This window comes from Schistocerca nitens, chromosome 7 (genome assembly GCF_023898315.1).
Source record: "Schistocerca nitens isolate TAMUIC-IGC-003100 chromosome 7, iqSchNite1.1, whole genome shotgun sequence".
Classification (NCBI taxonomy): domain Eukaryota; kingdom Metazoa; phylum Arthropoda; class Insecta; order Orthoptera; family Acrididae; genus Schistocerca; species Schistocerca nitens.
The window spans coordinates 66048856-66065374 of NC_064620.1; the positions used below are offsets into that span (position 1 = coordinate 66048856).

General features: G+C 43.7%; 1 protein-coding gene across 2 annotated transcripts in view; it reads right to left on the bottom strand.

The window, feature by feature from the left end:
• Positions 1-649: 649 nt before the first annotated feature.
• Positions 650-16519, bottom strand: part of LOC126195123 (programmed cell death protein 6) — a 51761-nt gene continuing 35891 nt past the window's right edge. For both annotated transcript variants that reach the window (XM_049933615.1, XM_049933614.1), the window contains exons 3-4: positions 6935-7203; positions 650-1297 (exon numbers count right to left, since the gene is read on the bottom strand). In XM_049933615.1, the coding sequence (XP_049789572.1) occupies positions 1196-1297; positions 6935-7203 (371 nt within the window). In that variant the 3' untranslated portion in view covers positions 650-1195. The remainder of the gene's footprint in view (positions 1298-6934; positions 7204-16519) is intronic.

Here is a 16519-nt window from a genome sequence, read left to right on the forward strand (position 1 = left end):
TAAGCAGTAGGCAGCCATATTGAATGCAAGAATAGCATTTGATCTATCGGATTGCCTGGTACTTCCATGTGACCAGTGATCATGGACCTGTCGCAGCGAGTTGACCACACAAGTACAATCTACAAAGCTATCAGTCACCCATGTGATGGATTGCTGTGATCCACCACTAGTGTGTGGGGGCCCTCTAAAAATGTTGACAGTTGTGATCATGCTCATTGAAAGTAGTTTACTGCATAATCTTCATTGTAAAGCCTTTGATCCATTTTGCTATTGGCACACACTTGTGTGTACACTGTGTTTTGTTGTTGTGGTGCATTTTCTTTGTCACTAAAATTGTAGTTTGGTGTTATACCCCCATTTGTGTTTTATTGCTGCAGTGGCCTGCTAAATAAAATTCTTTGTTAGAGTATCAGTTCTTACTAGACAAAATTACAGGAATGTAACTGAATTACACTCTCTCTCTCTCTCTCTCTCTCTCTCTCTCTCTCTCCCTGTCTGTCTGTCTGTCTGTCACACACACACACACACACACACACACACACACAAAAAAAGAAAATCAGATTTTCAGCATGTTGTCAAGCACAGGACACAAATGCTGTTCGACAGTATCTTTGACCTTCTGTAAGCTGCACAGTAAAAAAATAAAACATTTTATAAAAATGTTTTTTATTTACAAAATACTGAGAGAATTTTAACTGTATATATAATTTCACAAGGAAACAATACTAGGCGTTGTTACGCCTAAAATACAAGTATAAGAATAAGACAAAAAAGCACATACATGTTGCAATAACTCCCGTAATAGGGAGAGCACCACATCCACATAAAGTCTGTTATAAAATTTCAAATATCACCTCTTTCCAGATCTATCACAGAGATATAATTCAGACAATCTTGTCACTAAAACACTGCTCCTCTACAATAGTGAACATGTATAGAATATAAAATCATAATGAAAACTTTATTCTTCCTCAACATATTTATCAATTACATTCCAATGGAATAAGCACACAGTAAGTAATGAGAGAATTTGACAGTGTGTGAGGTAGACAAGCATAGGAAAGATACTGGAGGAATATGAGCAAGCAATTTTTCTTTTGATGCTCTTAAGATACATGCATACATCATCTTTTATTGTTGCCTGTGGCTTTATAAACGGCAATATGAAGTGATAACTATCACCAAAATGATACTTTCAGACCTTCAGACTAAAAACCATGCTTAAAAATTGTTCATAATGAATTGTTATGACACCGTCTTGATCTGTGTCATATTGGCGGAATGAAGATGTAAGAGTCTGTAAAAAAAAGTGAAAACCAAAAAAGATTATTATTGATATTGTGACAAATAAAATTAAAGCAACTACAGAATTAAATTTATTGTACACAAATCAGACACTTTAGTAGTGTCATTTTCAGGTTTCATCAAATGTCTTCCGCAAAGTTTTGAAATAATCATAGCCAACAGGGACCTATTTATGGAAAAATGTAATCTATGAAGTAAATTTATATTTCAATGAGAGAGAGAGAGAGAGAGAGAGAGAGAGAGAGAGAGAGAGAGAGAGAGAGAGGAGGGGCTGTGGTACGTAGCAGTATTTCCCTGTTACTCTGCTGCAGTTTCTCTGGGCCACATACAGCATTCGCTCTTGCTGGTTTATTCTCATACAAAATTTTCTTGTGGCACACTACTGTAGAATGCTGAGCCCTGTGTAAAGTGACTGGATATAAGACACTAGTCATCTCTCATGCACCATGCTCTGGATGATAAAAGTTTTCCATATGCCAGATCAGAAGTAAGTAAAAGAAGGTGCCTTTGACACATTTTGCATTTATGGCACCCAAAACATTAAAAACTAAGCAACAACAGGACAAGGTCTTGTCGATGAAAGAACTTAGAATGGGTGTCATCTGTGTGATTACAAAAATATTGTAACAGTAAGATGGATGACAAAAATGCTACAGTGAGGGGATAACAGACCTCATTTGAATACAGTTTCAGTAAACAAGCCTTAGAGCAAATGGTACGAGTCCTGTTGCGACTTTTTAAAGGTGTTCTTTATTGTTGCATATCAACCAGGTAAAATTCAAGGCATTTATTATCTGGCAGTTTTTAAATCACATTTTTCTTAATTGTGATACAACTAGAACTAATTATCAATTTGCAGCAGTTTGTTTCTTCAATATAGGAATGTATGCTGTGACAACATACAGAATCCACTCGCCACTGTACACAGCCCATCAGGAGGCTCTTTGCACTAATATTACGTTATTCCATTGTCATACGGAGTAAGCAATAACATTTTCTATAGGGTTAGATATGTACGTTGATGTCTCATCCATTCACACAGCCCCTACACATGATTTACAATAGAGGCAGCTGAATTTTTACGTCTTCCACAAATACCAAATTTATTCAACATGGTAATCCCACCACCCCACAATATGCAAGAGTGGTACAGGACTGTTATGATCTTGATAGCTATTTCTGCTGCTCTCATGCATACTTGATAAAGGCTCAAACCATCAAGCAATAACATCTTGTTTCCTCCCAACAAGTTTAAGTCTTTTAACCATTATGACAGCCTATAACACACTACCACTTACTTAGTAATTAGATACTACTGTGTTCTCTGTGTGTTAAGGGGATATCTTGCATTTACTGCAAGTAAGATGCACCATCACCCAGTATACAATGAGAGAATACTGTCATTCTGCTGCTCCCTATCAGCATGTGATAATTCCATTGTAACCCAAAGACATTGAATCACAGAAATTTGAAATAGCAATGAGCGGAGAAGCAGATATTTAATTTCACAGCAAAAGCAAAGGGGGACAGCACATGAGAAATCATAGGAGCAGTAGCAAAGGACAGGAAGGCAAGTGAGCTGAAAGGGAAAGGTTTAAATCAGACAACAGTTTAAAAACAGACATTTGAAAAATGAAAGCAAAAGAAGAGAAATTAAAAAAAAATGTAAATTCATGAAGCAAAAGATTATGTATCTAGATAGTGTAGTAAACCTTATCTGATACTGCACAAGTTGAGGCATTTACTGAATTACAACAAACACTAAATTCCATAATAATAGAGGAAATTACAGTGTGGAAATTAACATAAATGAAGATAGGCAACCACTCACCTGCAGCAGATTGATGAGATAAGCACCCAACAGCACAGATAATTTTACTAGTTTTGCAGTAACAACTCTATAAAGTTTAAACACACACTCTTCACACTTCCACCTATATATGCTAACCTGCACAGCATTTACTACAATTATTTTGATTTTTATGTAATACTCTGAAGTCTGGATGCAAGTACCAATGTTAACAGGTATGACTTTTTACAGCAGTTGTTCCCAACTCATGATATTTTTGCCCACAGCTGTTAAATGCAGCCTCTACATAGTGGCACTACTTCAGCAATGTTATTAATGAATGAAAGAAAGAAAGAAAAAATAAATAAAAGCGATGAAAATGTCGTTATGGAACAAAGATATAGATTGGAAAATTACCGTCTTTCAAAGGAATGATTCAAGCAGTTGCTTTAACTTGTATACTGAAACCAAAAGAAATTTATATCAAGATGAGCAGAGGGTGATATGAAATCAATTTCTCCTTTCAGACGAGTGTATTAAGCACTGCACCACCTTAGACAATACAGGTAATTAAACTGATAGCTCATGCTCACTCAATTAGGAGGCTGTGCTAACTGAGACTAACTTGGTATTATTGCGATTAATTTATTTGCATGAACTACTTGTGAGACAAACATTCTATTGTTGTCAAGCTATTGAAACAGTTTCACAAGGTAAAACACCTGAACATAAAGTGAGCAGCATACATCAGGCCATTGGTCCTTAGCGTATCACTGCACTCTCACTTCTGTGCCATATATTTGTCAAAATTCACCCTCAATAATACTAAACCGACATTTAATGCTGAAAATGACATTACATCACTTGTCAACTGCTTTTTCATCTCCCTCATATTGCTTCTAAAATCAGCCAACACGTGCGATGGTGAACAATCCATTAAACTATTGCTGGCTGTTTACCAGTGGCTTGAGGTTGCAATAGCCACTGTGCAAGATCCACTGCATGAGCTCGAATCACAGATGTCTAGGTGATGAGATTTACTGCTTGGCATAGAGCGCAGCAGTCATTTCCTAGTATTTTTAGCTTTAGTTGATGAGAACATTCACTTTATGTACCAATGCCTTTACATATTCAGAGAGAGACTAATCAAATATTTGTTCTGCTGATGTAAAGATGGTGAAATCCACCAAGAAACACAAACTGTGAATTTCTGCTAGTCATTGATTGCTTAAATTACAATAACACAAGTACAAGTAAAGAAAATCAGACAGCCATCAGACATTTTTATTGGGCAGTTCTTAAAGGCAATGCCAATTAGCCACTATTTTCATTTCAATATGATGTCAAATGTTACAAGGAAGGAAGCAACGAAGATTACAGTTTAATGCCCTGAGATCATTAGTGACAGACTGCATGCTCAGGCAGGATTGAGGGGGGAGGGGGAGGGAGGGGAAGGGGAGATCCGCAACATCCTTTTCCAAGGTACCACCCCAGGATTTACATCAAGTGTTTTAGGGAAATCACTGAAAAGCTAAATCTGTAAAGCCGAAGAGATATTTGAACTGTCATCTTCCTGAATAGAAGTCGAGTGTGCCACACTGATCAGTGCAAAATGAAGTGCATTCCCTTTTGGAATGTTTGTGATGTTTCCCTAGATTAATTATACGATGCTGACATGATGGCAGCTTTCCAGATGTATGCACTGGATAAGTACTGTGATCTGTGTATTGCATCTCTCATTCAGGTGCACTTGGATAATCTTGCTAAGGAAGTCTGGCTTCATTTACTAGTCTTCCAACAAAATTGTATCTAATTTTCACACTATTGTGGGTTGGGGACAATATTATGTGGAGCAAAGCGGGCAAGTAGCAGAGGCTGTGGGTAAAAGTACACAGCCCTGTTTAAGACCACTGTAATTTTGTATTTTGCAGAGATGTCACTTTGGTAGGATCCTTCCTTGACCAACACACCGCAATGGAGTTCTCTGATCAGTTCTATAAAATTTGTTTTGCATCTTAAAACCATCCAAACAGTGTAGTGCCTCAAGAATTTCGGTGTAAATTCCAGATACACTTGGCCTTCCACTGTCTCGAACACTCGATATTTTAGGTACGAGTGTGGGAGAGTGAGAACGCTTCTACTAGTCCACCTGTTTGTATGTGCAGGTTGGAAGTTTGTTATTAGAAGACTTTAAGAGGGGCGAGACACTGACGACGACAAGTGTTTGCTGCCAGCGCCACAGATGAGGTGATGGAAATCCATGGAATAATTATGTAGAATTCTTTGGTGTGTTAAGTGTATGTGTTGATTGCAAAAAAGACTAATGAACAACTGAATATAGATTTCTAAGCACATTCATGTATTGGACTTGCTTGAGACTAAAGACTTCTATCTTACTTCACATCTTAGCTCTGCATGAGGCAGGATGCATGTGATGTCCATAAATTATTGGATTGTTACTATGATACTGAACTTGTGTTTTATCAAGTCTGACATTTAAAGACACCAGTTGGCTTGCCAGAGTTTATTTGCTTATGTGAAAAAGAGTAAATGTTGCTTTGTGTTGAGAGATGAAAATATACCAAGAATGAACTGAAAGCGGCCAACGAGTACACAAATTATTTCAAGAATAGAGAAGTAGCTTAATAAATTCCTGTAATCTGCTATAGTCTTCAGAGAATAAGCTTTTGGGAGATCGATGTAGCTGACTACCCAGAGAAGAGAATCGGCTGCACACAATATGTAAGTCAACTGCGAGAGACGTGAGAGTCTTGCACCTCAGTACCACACTGTCTCATGTCATCCGAAAAACATTAGAATAGCTTTCAACTTAAGGTGTCAATGTTCCTTTCCAGGTTACAGAACACCTTGCACAGAGGTCTATGTTGTAATCTATGTTTCCCTTGCAGCTGTTTGATACAAATTATACAAATAGCAATTCTGAAGGAGCTAAAGAGAAATGAAGATTCAAGGAATTTTTCTTTGGAACAATCTGAAGCCTGTCCTGGAGAATTAAAAGCATAAAAGATTTTGCCTGAGATGGAGGGCAGAATGATGCTAAAATAATAGCCACATATTCTAAGATAACCTTTCATAAATATAATGACTACTGTGGCATTATTTATGCTGGCTTGTACTGTTTGGGTTTCCCACTTTGTATGAGTTCTAGTGGAATATCATTGAGGTCTTAAGTCCCTCTTGGTTTCAGGCATTTGTATTTCTCTTGATGAGATGCCAGTGGACTGACAGGACTCTGCAGAAGTTTGTCTTTATGTTGTGTATATGTAACTGTCAGTTGTGGTTACTATATTACTGAACCTGGGTGAACTATTCTGGAGAGTGAGGCTCATTTCAAGGAAAATATTTTCATGAATCATCAGATCATCATCAGTTTTCAGCAGATAATTGCCCATCAGTTGCTTAAAACAGAATTTCCACTCCCAAAAAAACTGAGGCCACATGGGTTTCCTTCAAAAAAATATGAACTTTTTTCCAACACAGATCCCAGAATCACACATTGGAAGCTAAAGGGAAAAGAGAAGAAAAGAATATAACCAAGACAATTGCATTATTAATTGAAAGAATAAATCACTTGGAATCTTAATTAACATTATGTCCAATGGAGAATCATATGATCTGCCTGAAATTTGTCAGTCAGCTGCTGTTCAGTCTTTCGCAATTCTTTGAAAGATGTACAATTTCTCCATGTGAAAAAATACTTTTTTTTTCATGGGAGTTAACAATGGCACAAAATATTTGCTCCAAATTTAGACAGCTATCAAAAATTTTAGTACGAACATGGAAAATAAATTGAACTGCAGATTATTAAATGATACTTACATAAAGTGTTACACAACACTGTATGAAATCGTCGAAGTAAATAACACCACGGCCTCCTCGATCATATTTCTGCATCAACAAAGATACTATATTGTCAGAAAGGCGATAGCCAAATGAAGTCAATGCAGTCTTAAGTTCATTTCTGTCAATATTGCCGGAATTGTCTCTGTCAAACGAACGAAAGCAGTTCTGCCAGTCTGTGACATACTTCCACAATGCTCCAAAATCCTCAAAGCTGACTGTACCTCTGTTCGATTTGTCGAACATACCTGTGTTTGGAAATAACAATGCACATTAATATTTGTATACCAACAAGAAGTGCTGAAAGTGAAAAATACCAGGTCCAGCAAAACAAATGAAAAGTAATTAAATAAATAAGATCATCCATTGAAGTTATAAAAGATCAAATAGACAGTGGAATGAATAATTTAAATAATGAATTCCTTTGCAAATACAGGTAAACAGTTACAGAGATCAGTTAGAATCTAATATACAGGATGAGTTCTATCACAACTTTAAGACGGATCTAACCTGTCTACATGAAACTTTCTGTGGAAAATTTATTTTTATAAAAATCCTATCTTTCTTTCAAAATCTCCAGCATGTCTCAAAAACTACAGTTAGCAAATTGTTTTTCTAAAATCTTTCTTTCAAAATCTCCAGCATGTCTCAAAAACTACAGTTAGCAAATTGTTTTTCTAAACAATCTGCAACACGACACCAATAGAAGCCCTGTCTTCATACCAGGTTTCTTATGGACCCTTCAGCCATCGACAAATGACAGAAATATTCTGGGAAATCTGAGATTTTACATTACACCATAAAAGATCTGTATCACTAAAACTATAGCAAAACACAAGGTCTTACTGAAATGCCATAAAAAAATAATCAAATGTATTTACTGAACATTAATTTTATGTGGCATGGCTACTGTAACAGCTGATACATTCTGAATACAAACAACCAGAATACAATAAACCCCACAACACTTACTTTGCCTTTTGTAGTGCAATATAACTGTTCACCAACAGTTCAAAATTGTCCACTTGAACTGAACAAAATAGACAACACATATTGGTACCAACACTGTTAACACAGTGTAGTTACAAATTCTTACAACTAATGGTAGTCCCATTAGCTAGTTGCCCCAGGAAAAGTGTTATAGAAAATTAACAAAAGGGGATATGAAACCAAATTTGTACAAAACATACCTTTATGGTTGAGAAATAACAGAACATTACATGCCAGAAATGGCCTTCCCCATCTGCATACAAAGTTCAACACAGCGCTGCATTTTCGTGAATATTGCTGCCGGAGTATATGATTTCACAGCAGATGTTCTCAGGTAATTTATCGATGTAGCAGCAACTGTGCTACGTGACAACAATGCGGTTCCAATGGATGTGTGCAGGTCTCTCAATTCACTATAGCATGGCTTACTATTCAGTGTTCTGTGCATTATCATAGCAACACAGCACCTGTCCAATGTTTTTTGGTGATACTGTCACCAGTGAAGTGTATTAGGTATCGTTTCATGTATTTGTGAACTAGTTGGATGAAAACAAACAGATTCTTGGCTGGAATCAGCAAGATGGGGCAATATGCCACACATCTGGAGTGAGTATGGCTGTAACCAGACTTTTTACTGTGGCGTCACCTTATATATAATGTGTACAAGAACAAGCAACAGACTATCTATGTGAGAACATTCACTGTGAAATCCAGGCAGTCGTGTCCAGTATTCTGGCAGCAACATTCACGAACAGGCAGCACCACACTGAACTGTGTATGCAAATAGGGGAGGAAGGGGAGGGGGGGGGGAGGGTGGCAAGACACTTACAGCACATCTTTTAATGTACCTTTATTTCTCAGCCACAAAAGTATGCTGCGTACAAATTTGGTTTCATATCCTCTTTTATTAAAATTTTTATACAGCTTCTCCCAGGGGCACTTATCAGTGGGGCATCCATTACGCCACATTACTTCCTTTTGTCAATAAATCAACATTAGACAATTGACACACAAATGCAAGCACTTTTTATAATTATTTCTGCTCAGGATTTTTTTAAATATGTTGTTTCATATACTTATAGAAGCAAACATCTTATTAGTATACGAGTAGCTGTGACTATGCAAACAGCCTAGCCACAGTGGTAACATCGGTTCCCGTCAGATCACTGAAGTTAAGTGCTGTCGGGCTGGGCTAGCACTTGGATGGGCGACTGTCCGGTCTGTCGAGCACTGTTGTAAAGTGGAGTGCACTCAGGCCTTGTGAGGCAAACTGAGGAGCTACTCGAGTTAGAAGTAGCGACTCTGGACTCGTAAACTGACATACGACAGGGAGAGCATTGTGCTGACCACATGCCCCTCCATGTCCGCATCCAGTGATGCCTATGGGCTGAGGATGACCTGGTGGCTGGTCAGTACCATTGGGCCTTCATGGTCTGTTTGGGCAGAGTTTAGGTTTTAGCTGTGACTGTCAGTATAAATGTACAGAATGAGGGAAGGGAGTACAGAGGACAAATATGGGAGAGCAACCAGAGTGATAAGAAGGGGCAACCAAGGTGAAAAAGGGAGGGGGAGCCAGGCCAAAAATACAAGAAGGAACAGATAGAGTGAAAAAGAGGGTGACCAAAAGTGTCTGAAGAGGATGTTGACAATGTCGGAGCATCTTATCTTCTAAGTGGAGCAGCTGGAGATAGCAGCTGTGTGTCCATGAGGTATGCGTGCATAGCCTGCCCCCCCCCCCCTCTCTCTCTCACTCTATCTGTGTGTGTGTGTGTGTGTGTGGTGTGTGTGTGTGTGTGTGTGTGTGTGTGTTTTGTACATTATAACTTTGCAATTTAAGTGTTACAGAAGGACTATTACTTTCTTTTTTTTTTTTTTTTTTTTTTTTTTTGTGGTTTTCGGGCGCACAACTTCAATGGTCATTAGCGCCCTGACTACTCTAAGAATGCACCGCGAGGCACAAGTTGACAACAACAACTAAAAGGGAAAACACAATAAAAGACAGACTGACAGGCATAGGATTAAAAAACATCATCAAATGTCCTTAGCGAGGGTTGTCAAATTGATAAAACAAAGAACACGAGCAGCTGCTCGTGGGTCATCCGCTAAAATGGCATCTAAAGTAGTAGGCAGGTTAAGATCGAGGCGCAGTGTTTTAAGATCGGGACAGGACATTAAAATGTGACTAACCGTCAGCAAGTGCCCACATGGGCAGAACGGCGCCGGCGCAGCCGTCAGCAGATGGCGATGGCTGAACCGGCAGTGTCCAATTCTTAACCTTGCTAAAACGACCTCCTCCCGCCGAGAAGGGCGTGAGGAGGACGTCCAAGCCACGGGAAGAGGTTTTAAGGCCCGAAGCTTGTTGTCGGTAAGTGCAGCCCAATCGGCATGCCACAGCGACACAACGCGCCGACAAATGACCCTGCTAAAATCGGACGAAGGGACACAACAAGAAGCTGTCCGAGGCTGGAGGACCGCAGCCTTGGCCGCGGCATCTGCAGCTTCGTTCCCAGGGATACCGACATGGCCAGGAACCCACATAAAGCTAACCGGCGTACCGACGTCCACCAGCTGCTGAAGAGAGCGTTGGATCCGGTGTACGAAAGGGTGAACCGGGTACGGATCACTGAGGCTCTGGATGGCGCTCAGGGAATCTGAGCAAATGACATAAGCAGAATGTCGGTGGCGGCAGATGTACAGAACAGCCTGGTAGAGGGCAAAGAGCTCAGCTGTGAAGACCGAACAATGGCCATGGAGCCGGTATTGGAAACTTTGTGCCCCGACAATAAAGGAACACCCGACCCCGTCATTGGTCTTAGAGCCATCTGTATAAATGAAAGTCATGTTGTTGAACTTCGAGCGAAGTTCCAAAAAACGGGAGTGGTAGACCGAACCGGAGGTGACCTCTTTTGGGAGCGAGCTGAGGTCGAGGTGAACGCGGACCTGAGCCTGGAGCCAAGGTGGCGTGCGGCTCTCGCCCACTCGGAAGGTTGCAGGGAGTGAAAAATCAAGGTGTTGAAGGAGGCGACGAAAGCGAACTCCAGGGGGTAGCAAGGCAGAGACATACAACCCGTATTGAAGGTCAAGAGAGTCGTCAAAAAAGGAACGATAAGAAGGATGGTCGGGCATTGACAGTAGCCGACAGGCATACCGACAAAGCAGTATATCGCGCCGGTAGGTGAGTGGCAATTCGCCAGCGTCAGCATGAAGACTCTCTACGGGACTGGTATAAAATGCTCCGATCGCAAGTCGTAAACCCCGATGTTGTATGGAGTTGAGGCGGCGTAAGATGGATGGCCGTGCAGAGGAGTATACGAAGCTCCCATAATCCAGCTTGGAGCGGACGATCGACCGATATAGGCGAAGGAGGACGGTTCGATCCGCTCCCCACGACATACCACTGAGAACACGGAGGACATTTAAAGAACGGGTACAACGGGCGGCCAAATATGACACATGTGGAGACCAGCTAAGTTTCCTGTCAAAGGTAAGGCCTAAAAATTTGATTGTCTCCACGAGTGGGAGAGCAACGGGACCGAGTCGTAAGGACGGTGGGAGAAACTCTTTGTAACGCCAGAAGTTAATACAGACCGTCTTCTCGGCAGAAAAACGGAAGCCATTGGCGACACTCCAGGAGTAAAGACGGTCAAGAGAACGCTGAAGACAGCGCTCCAAGACACGTGGACACTGCGCGCTGCAATAGATGGTAAAATCGTCCACGAAAAGGGAGCCTGATACATCAGCTGGGAGGCAATCCATTATTGGATTGATCGCGATGGCGAAGAGAGCGACGCTCAAAACTGAGCCCTGTGGCACCCCATTCTCCTGGCGAAAGGTGTCGGACAGGACAGAACCCACACGTACCCGAAACTGTCGATCCATTAAAAAGGAACGAATAAAAAGAGGGAGGCGACCGCGAAAGCCCCATGTATGCATGGTGCGGAGAATGCCCGCCCTCCAACAGGTGTCGTAAGCCTTCTCCAAATCAAAGAACACAGCCGCGGTCGGGCGCTTCCGCAAGAAGTTATTCATGATGAAGGTCGACAAGGTAACCAGATGGTCGACAGCAGAGCGGCGCCTTCGAAATCCACATTGTACATTGGTAAGTAGGCATCGAGACTCGAGCAGCCAAACCAATCGAGAGTTAACCATGCGCTCCATCACTTTACAGACACAGCTGGTAAGCGAGATAGGTCGATAACTGGAAGGCAAGTGCTTGTCCTTCCCCGGCTTAGGAATCGGGACAACAATAGACTCGCGCCAGCATGCGGGAACATGTCCCTCAATCCAGATGCGATTGTAAGTACGAAGAAGAAAACCTTTACCCGCAGGAGAAAGGTTCTTCAGCATCTGGATATGAATAGAATCAGGCCCTGGAGCGGAGGACCGTGATCGGCCAAGTGCGTTTTCCAGTTCCCGCATGGTGAATGGGGCATTATAACCTTCACGATTCGAGGAGCGGAAGTTAGGTGGCCTCGCCTCCTCTGCCTGTTTGCGGGGGAGGAAGGCAGGGTGGTAATGAGCGGAGCTCGAAACCTCGGCGAAAAAGCGGCCGAAGGCATTGGAGACAGCCTCAGGGGCAACAAGGACTTCATTCGCGACCTTCAAGCCAGAAACTGGGGAGTGGACCTTAGTGCCAGATAGCCGGCGCAGGCTACCCCAGACAACAGAAGAAGGAGTAGAACTGTTGAAGGTGCTGGTGAAAGCAGCCCAGCTGGCTTTCTTGCTTTCTTTAATAATACGACGACACTGAGCACGTAATCGTTTATAATTAATGCAATTCGCCACTGTAGGGTGGCGTTTAAAGGTGCGTAAAGCACGTCGACGAGCACGTAAAGCGTCTCTACATGCTGCGGTCCACCAGGGGACCGGTACGCGACGTGGAGAAGAAGTAGGGTGAGGGATGGAATATTCAGCAGCAGCGAGAATGACTTCCGTGAGGTGTGCGACCTGACGATCGCAGCTTGTGAAGGTTTGATCCTGAAAGGTCGCCCTGGAAGAGAAGAGCCCCCAGTCTGCCTTGGAGATGGTCCAACGAGAGGAGCACGGAGAGGGAGTATGCTGCAGGAGATGGATAACACACGGGAAGTGGTCGCTCGAATATGCATCAGCAAGTGCATACCACTCAAACCGGCGTGCAAGTTGGGGAGTACATATAGAGAGGTCTAAATGGGAATAGGTATGAGATGTGTCCGAAAGAAAAGTAGGGGCGCCAGTATTGAGGCAGACAAGATTGAGCTGGTTGAAAAGGTCTGCTAACAAGGAGCCCCTCGGGCAGGATGCTGGAGAGCCCCAAAGAGGATGGTGGGCATTGAAGTCTCCAGTTAACAAAAATGGTGCAGGTAGCTGAGTAATAAGTTGCGTCATGTCTGCCCTGGTAACGGCAGATGACGATGGAGCGTAAACGGTACAAAAGGAAAACGTGAAAGTGGGGAGAGTAATGCGGATGGCTACTGCCTGCAGGCCGGTGTGCAACGTGATGGGATCGTAGTAAATATCATCCCGGACCAGCAACATAACCCCTCCATGAGCTGGGATACCTACCACAGGGGGTAGGTCAAAACGCACAGAGGTGTAGTGTGCCAAGGCAATTTGATCGCATGGGCGTAGCTTCGTTTCCTGGAGGGCTACGATGAGCGGACGATGCGAGCGGAGCAGCAACTTCAAGTCCTCTCGGTTGGAGCGAATGCTGCGAATATTCCAGGTAATAAGTGCCATCGGAAGAAAAGGAAGATGAGAGAAGGGGTCACCTCGAAGGCCGCTTAGGGCCTGGCTTCGAGCGAGCACTGCCGCCGCTAGCAGGAGGCGGACAGTCATCGTCCATGGGGTCTATAGGGTCATCGGCCATCTCAGGAGGATGGCCGGGAGGGGGAGCGTCCTCCGCCGGTGAACGGCCAGACGTTCGGCTACCAGCGGTGCAGCCAGGCGAAACGGATGACGGCCTGGGGCGGCAACCGCTGGGTGGCGCAGGAGAAGAAAGGCGCCGCGGCGGAGAAGGAGAACTGTGCTTCCTATGCGCCTTTTTAGAAGGACGTTTGGTGGAAGTACCGGTCGAAGGCTGGGAGGTCGAGGAACGGAGGAAGTCTGCACGGGATGGTTCCTTCTTGAAGGCCCGTGCATCTGACTTCGGGGTCTTCGACTGAGCAGAAGCTGATGAAGTGGCTGGTGTCTGTGGGGTGATGGGAGGAAGAGGAGACGTCGACCGCGCGATCTTAGCACTGGCCGAACGGACGACCGTGGTGCTGAAGGTCAGATCGCATGTCTGGGTTGCTACCTCCCGGGTAGTCCGAGGAGAGGCGAGGACAGTGCTGTATTTCCCCGCTGGGAGCAGCGTGGGCTTCCTACTAGCCAATAGCTTGCGAGCAGCCGAGGTGGACACTTTCTCTTTGACCCGAATTTCCTGGATACAGCGTTCTTCCTTATAGACAGGACAGTCGCGGGAGGATGCGGCATGGTCACCCTGACAGTTCACACAACGAGGAGACGGAGGTGGACAGTCACCCTCATGGGCATCCCTGCCACAAGTGACACATTTAGCCGCATTGGAACAAGACTGTCGAGTGTGATTGAAACGCTGACACTGGTAGCAGCGCGTAGGTGTCGGGACATAGGGGCGAACTGAAATGACCTCGTAGCCCGCCTTGATGCGCGATGGCAGCTTAACACTATCGAAGGTTAAGAAAAGTGTCCGGGTCGGTACAAGGTCATTGTTGACCTTTTTCATGACCCTATGGACAGCCGTCACGCCCTGCTCAGCGAGGAAAGATTGAATCTCCTCGTCAGTCAAGCCGTCGAGGGATCTAGTATAGACCACACCACGAGACGAATTCAAAGTTCGGTGAGCCTCCACCCGGACAGGGAATGTGTAAAGGAGTGTGGCCCGAAGCAGTTTTTGTGCCTGAAAGGCGCTCTCAGTTTCGAGTAATAGGGTACCGTTGCGCAATCTGGTACAAGATTTGACAGATCCAGCTATGGCATCGACGCCCTTCTGGATAACGAAAGGGTTGACAGAGGAAAAATCCTTTCCTTCCTCAGATCGAGAAACGACGAGGAACTGTGGGGCAGGCGGTAGTATTTTTGTCACTGTTGGCTGGTCACGTTTCCGTTTGTGGGTCGAAGTCGAAAGCGATGGAGTAGAATCCATTGCGGAGGAATCCCCCATGATTGCCAGCGTCTCCGATGGCGCGCTCCTTCCTTGTGGGGACCCTCTCAGAGGGCACTCCCGCCTTAGGTGAATGTTTACACCTCAGGTCACACCTCCCGAGAAACAGACGGAGGGACCAATCGGCATGGTCAGAAGGTATCAGCTCAGGCAATCACCCCTCCCCGGGCCTGGCCTTTACCAGGGGGTACGCGCGTGCCTTACATGTCTACCCAGGGCGGGGACTTACGCGTTACCCCGTCACCGGCTACGCGTGCGAACGCGTGGGTCGGCCTTCAGACACGCACAGGGAGGAAGGAAGAAGAGGAAAAAGAAGAGAGAGGGAGAAAGAGGACAGACTGTCTCAAACGCCGAGGCGGAGACCAGAGAAGGCAAGGAGAAGAAGGCAATGAGAAAGCAAGGAGAAGGAGGCAAGGAGAAGGCAAGGAGAAGAAGGCAATGAGAAGGCAAGGAGAAAAAGGCAATGAGAAGGCAAGGAGAAAAAGGCAATGAGAAGGCAAGGAGAAAAAGGCAATGAGAAGGCAAGGAGAAAAAGGCAATGAGAAGGCAAGGAGAAAAAGGCAATGAGAAGGCAAGGAGAAGTCAAGGGAAAGAATAAGGAAGACAGTGAAGTGGAGAAGAGCAAAAAAAGGAACCAACAAAAGGAATGAAGAAACGAGAAGTGAAAAACCAAAAAGACCACGATTATAGGTCGGGAAACCGTCCGTCTCCGGACGCAGGCGCTAACTACCCCCGTGAGGGGGATGGTCTCCTTTTAGTCGCCTCTTACGACAGGCAGGAATACCTCGGGCCTATTCTAATCCCCGGACCCGCAGGGGGGTATTACTTTCTTGATCACATGGTGTTAAGTGATGAGACAACTTTTCATGTAAAGTGGGAAGGTAAATAACCAAGATGTTCACATTCACATGTCAGAATATACTAATGAACCCACACATTATATAAGATTCCCCAAAATTAAACATTTTCTGCACTGTGTTCCAATATCTAGTGTTCACACTTTTTTGCTGATGCTTCCATCATGGATGTGGCTTATCTGAATATGTTGCAAGAATGGCTCTTTCCCCAGTCAGAAGGCGAACCTGAAAACTTTATATATGATGACAAGATGGAACTCCTCCCCACTGGCACCTCTTTCTATCAGAATAGTTGAACATCGAATACCCTGATCATTGGATTGTTGCAATGGTCAATATGATAGTTTTTTTTTTCCATTGGCCTCTACATTCACCTGATCTCACACCATGTGATTTTTCCTTTTGGGGCTTTATAAAAGATCTAACTTATGTTCTGCCACTATCCAATAATTTGATAGAGTTGACAGAATTGAAGGTTATTGCATCTATTACTCTGGACATGTTAAGGGGGGTAGGACGTCAAACGGGCCGACTTGGAGCAGGAGAGGCATCACAGGA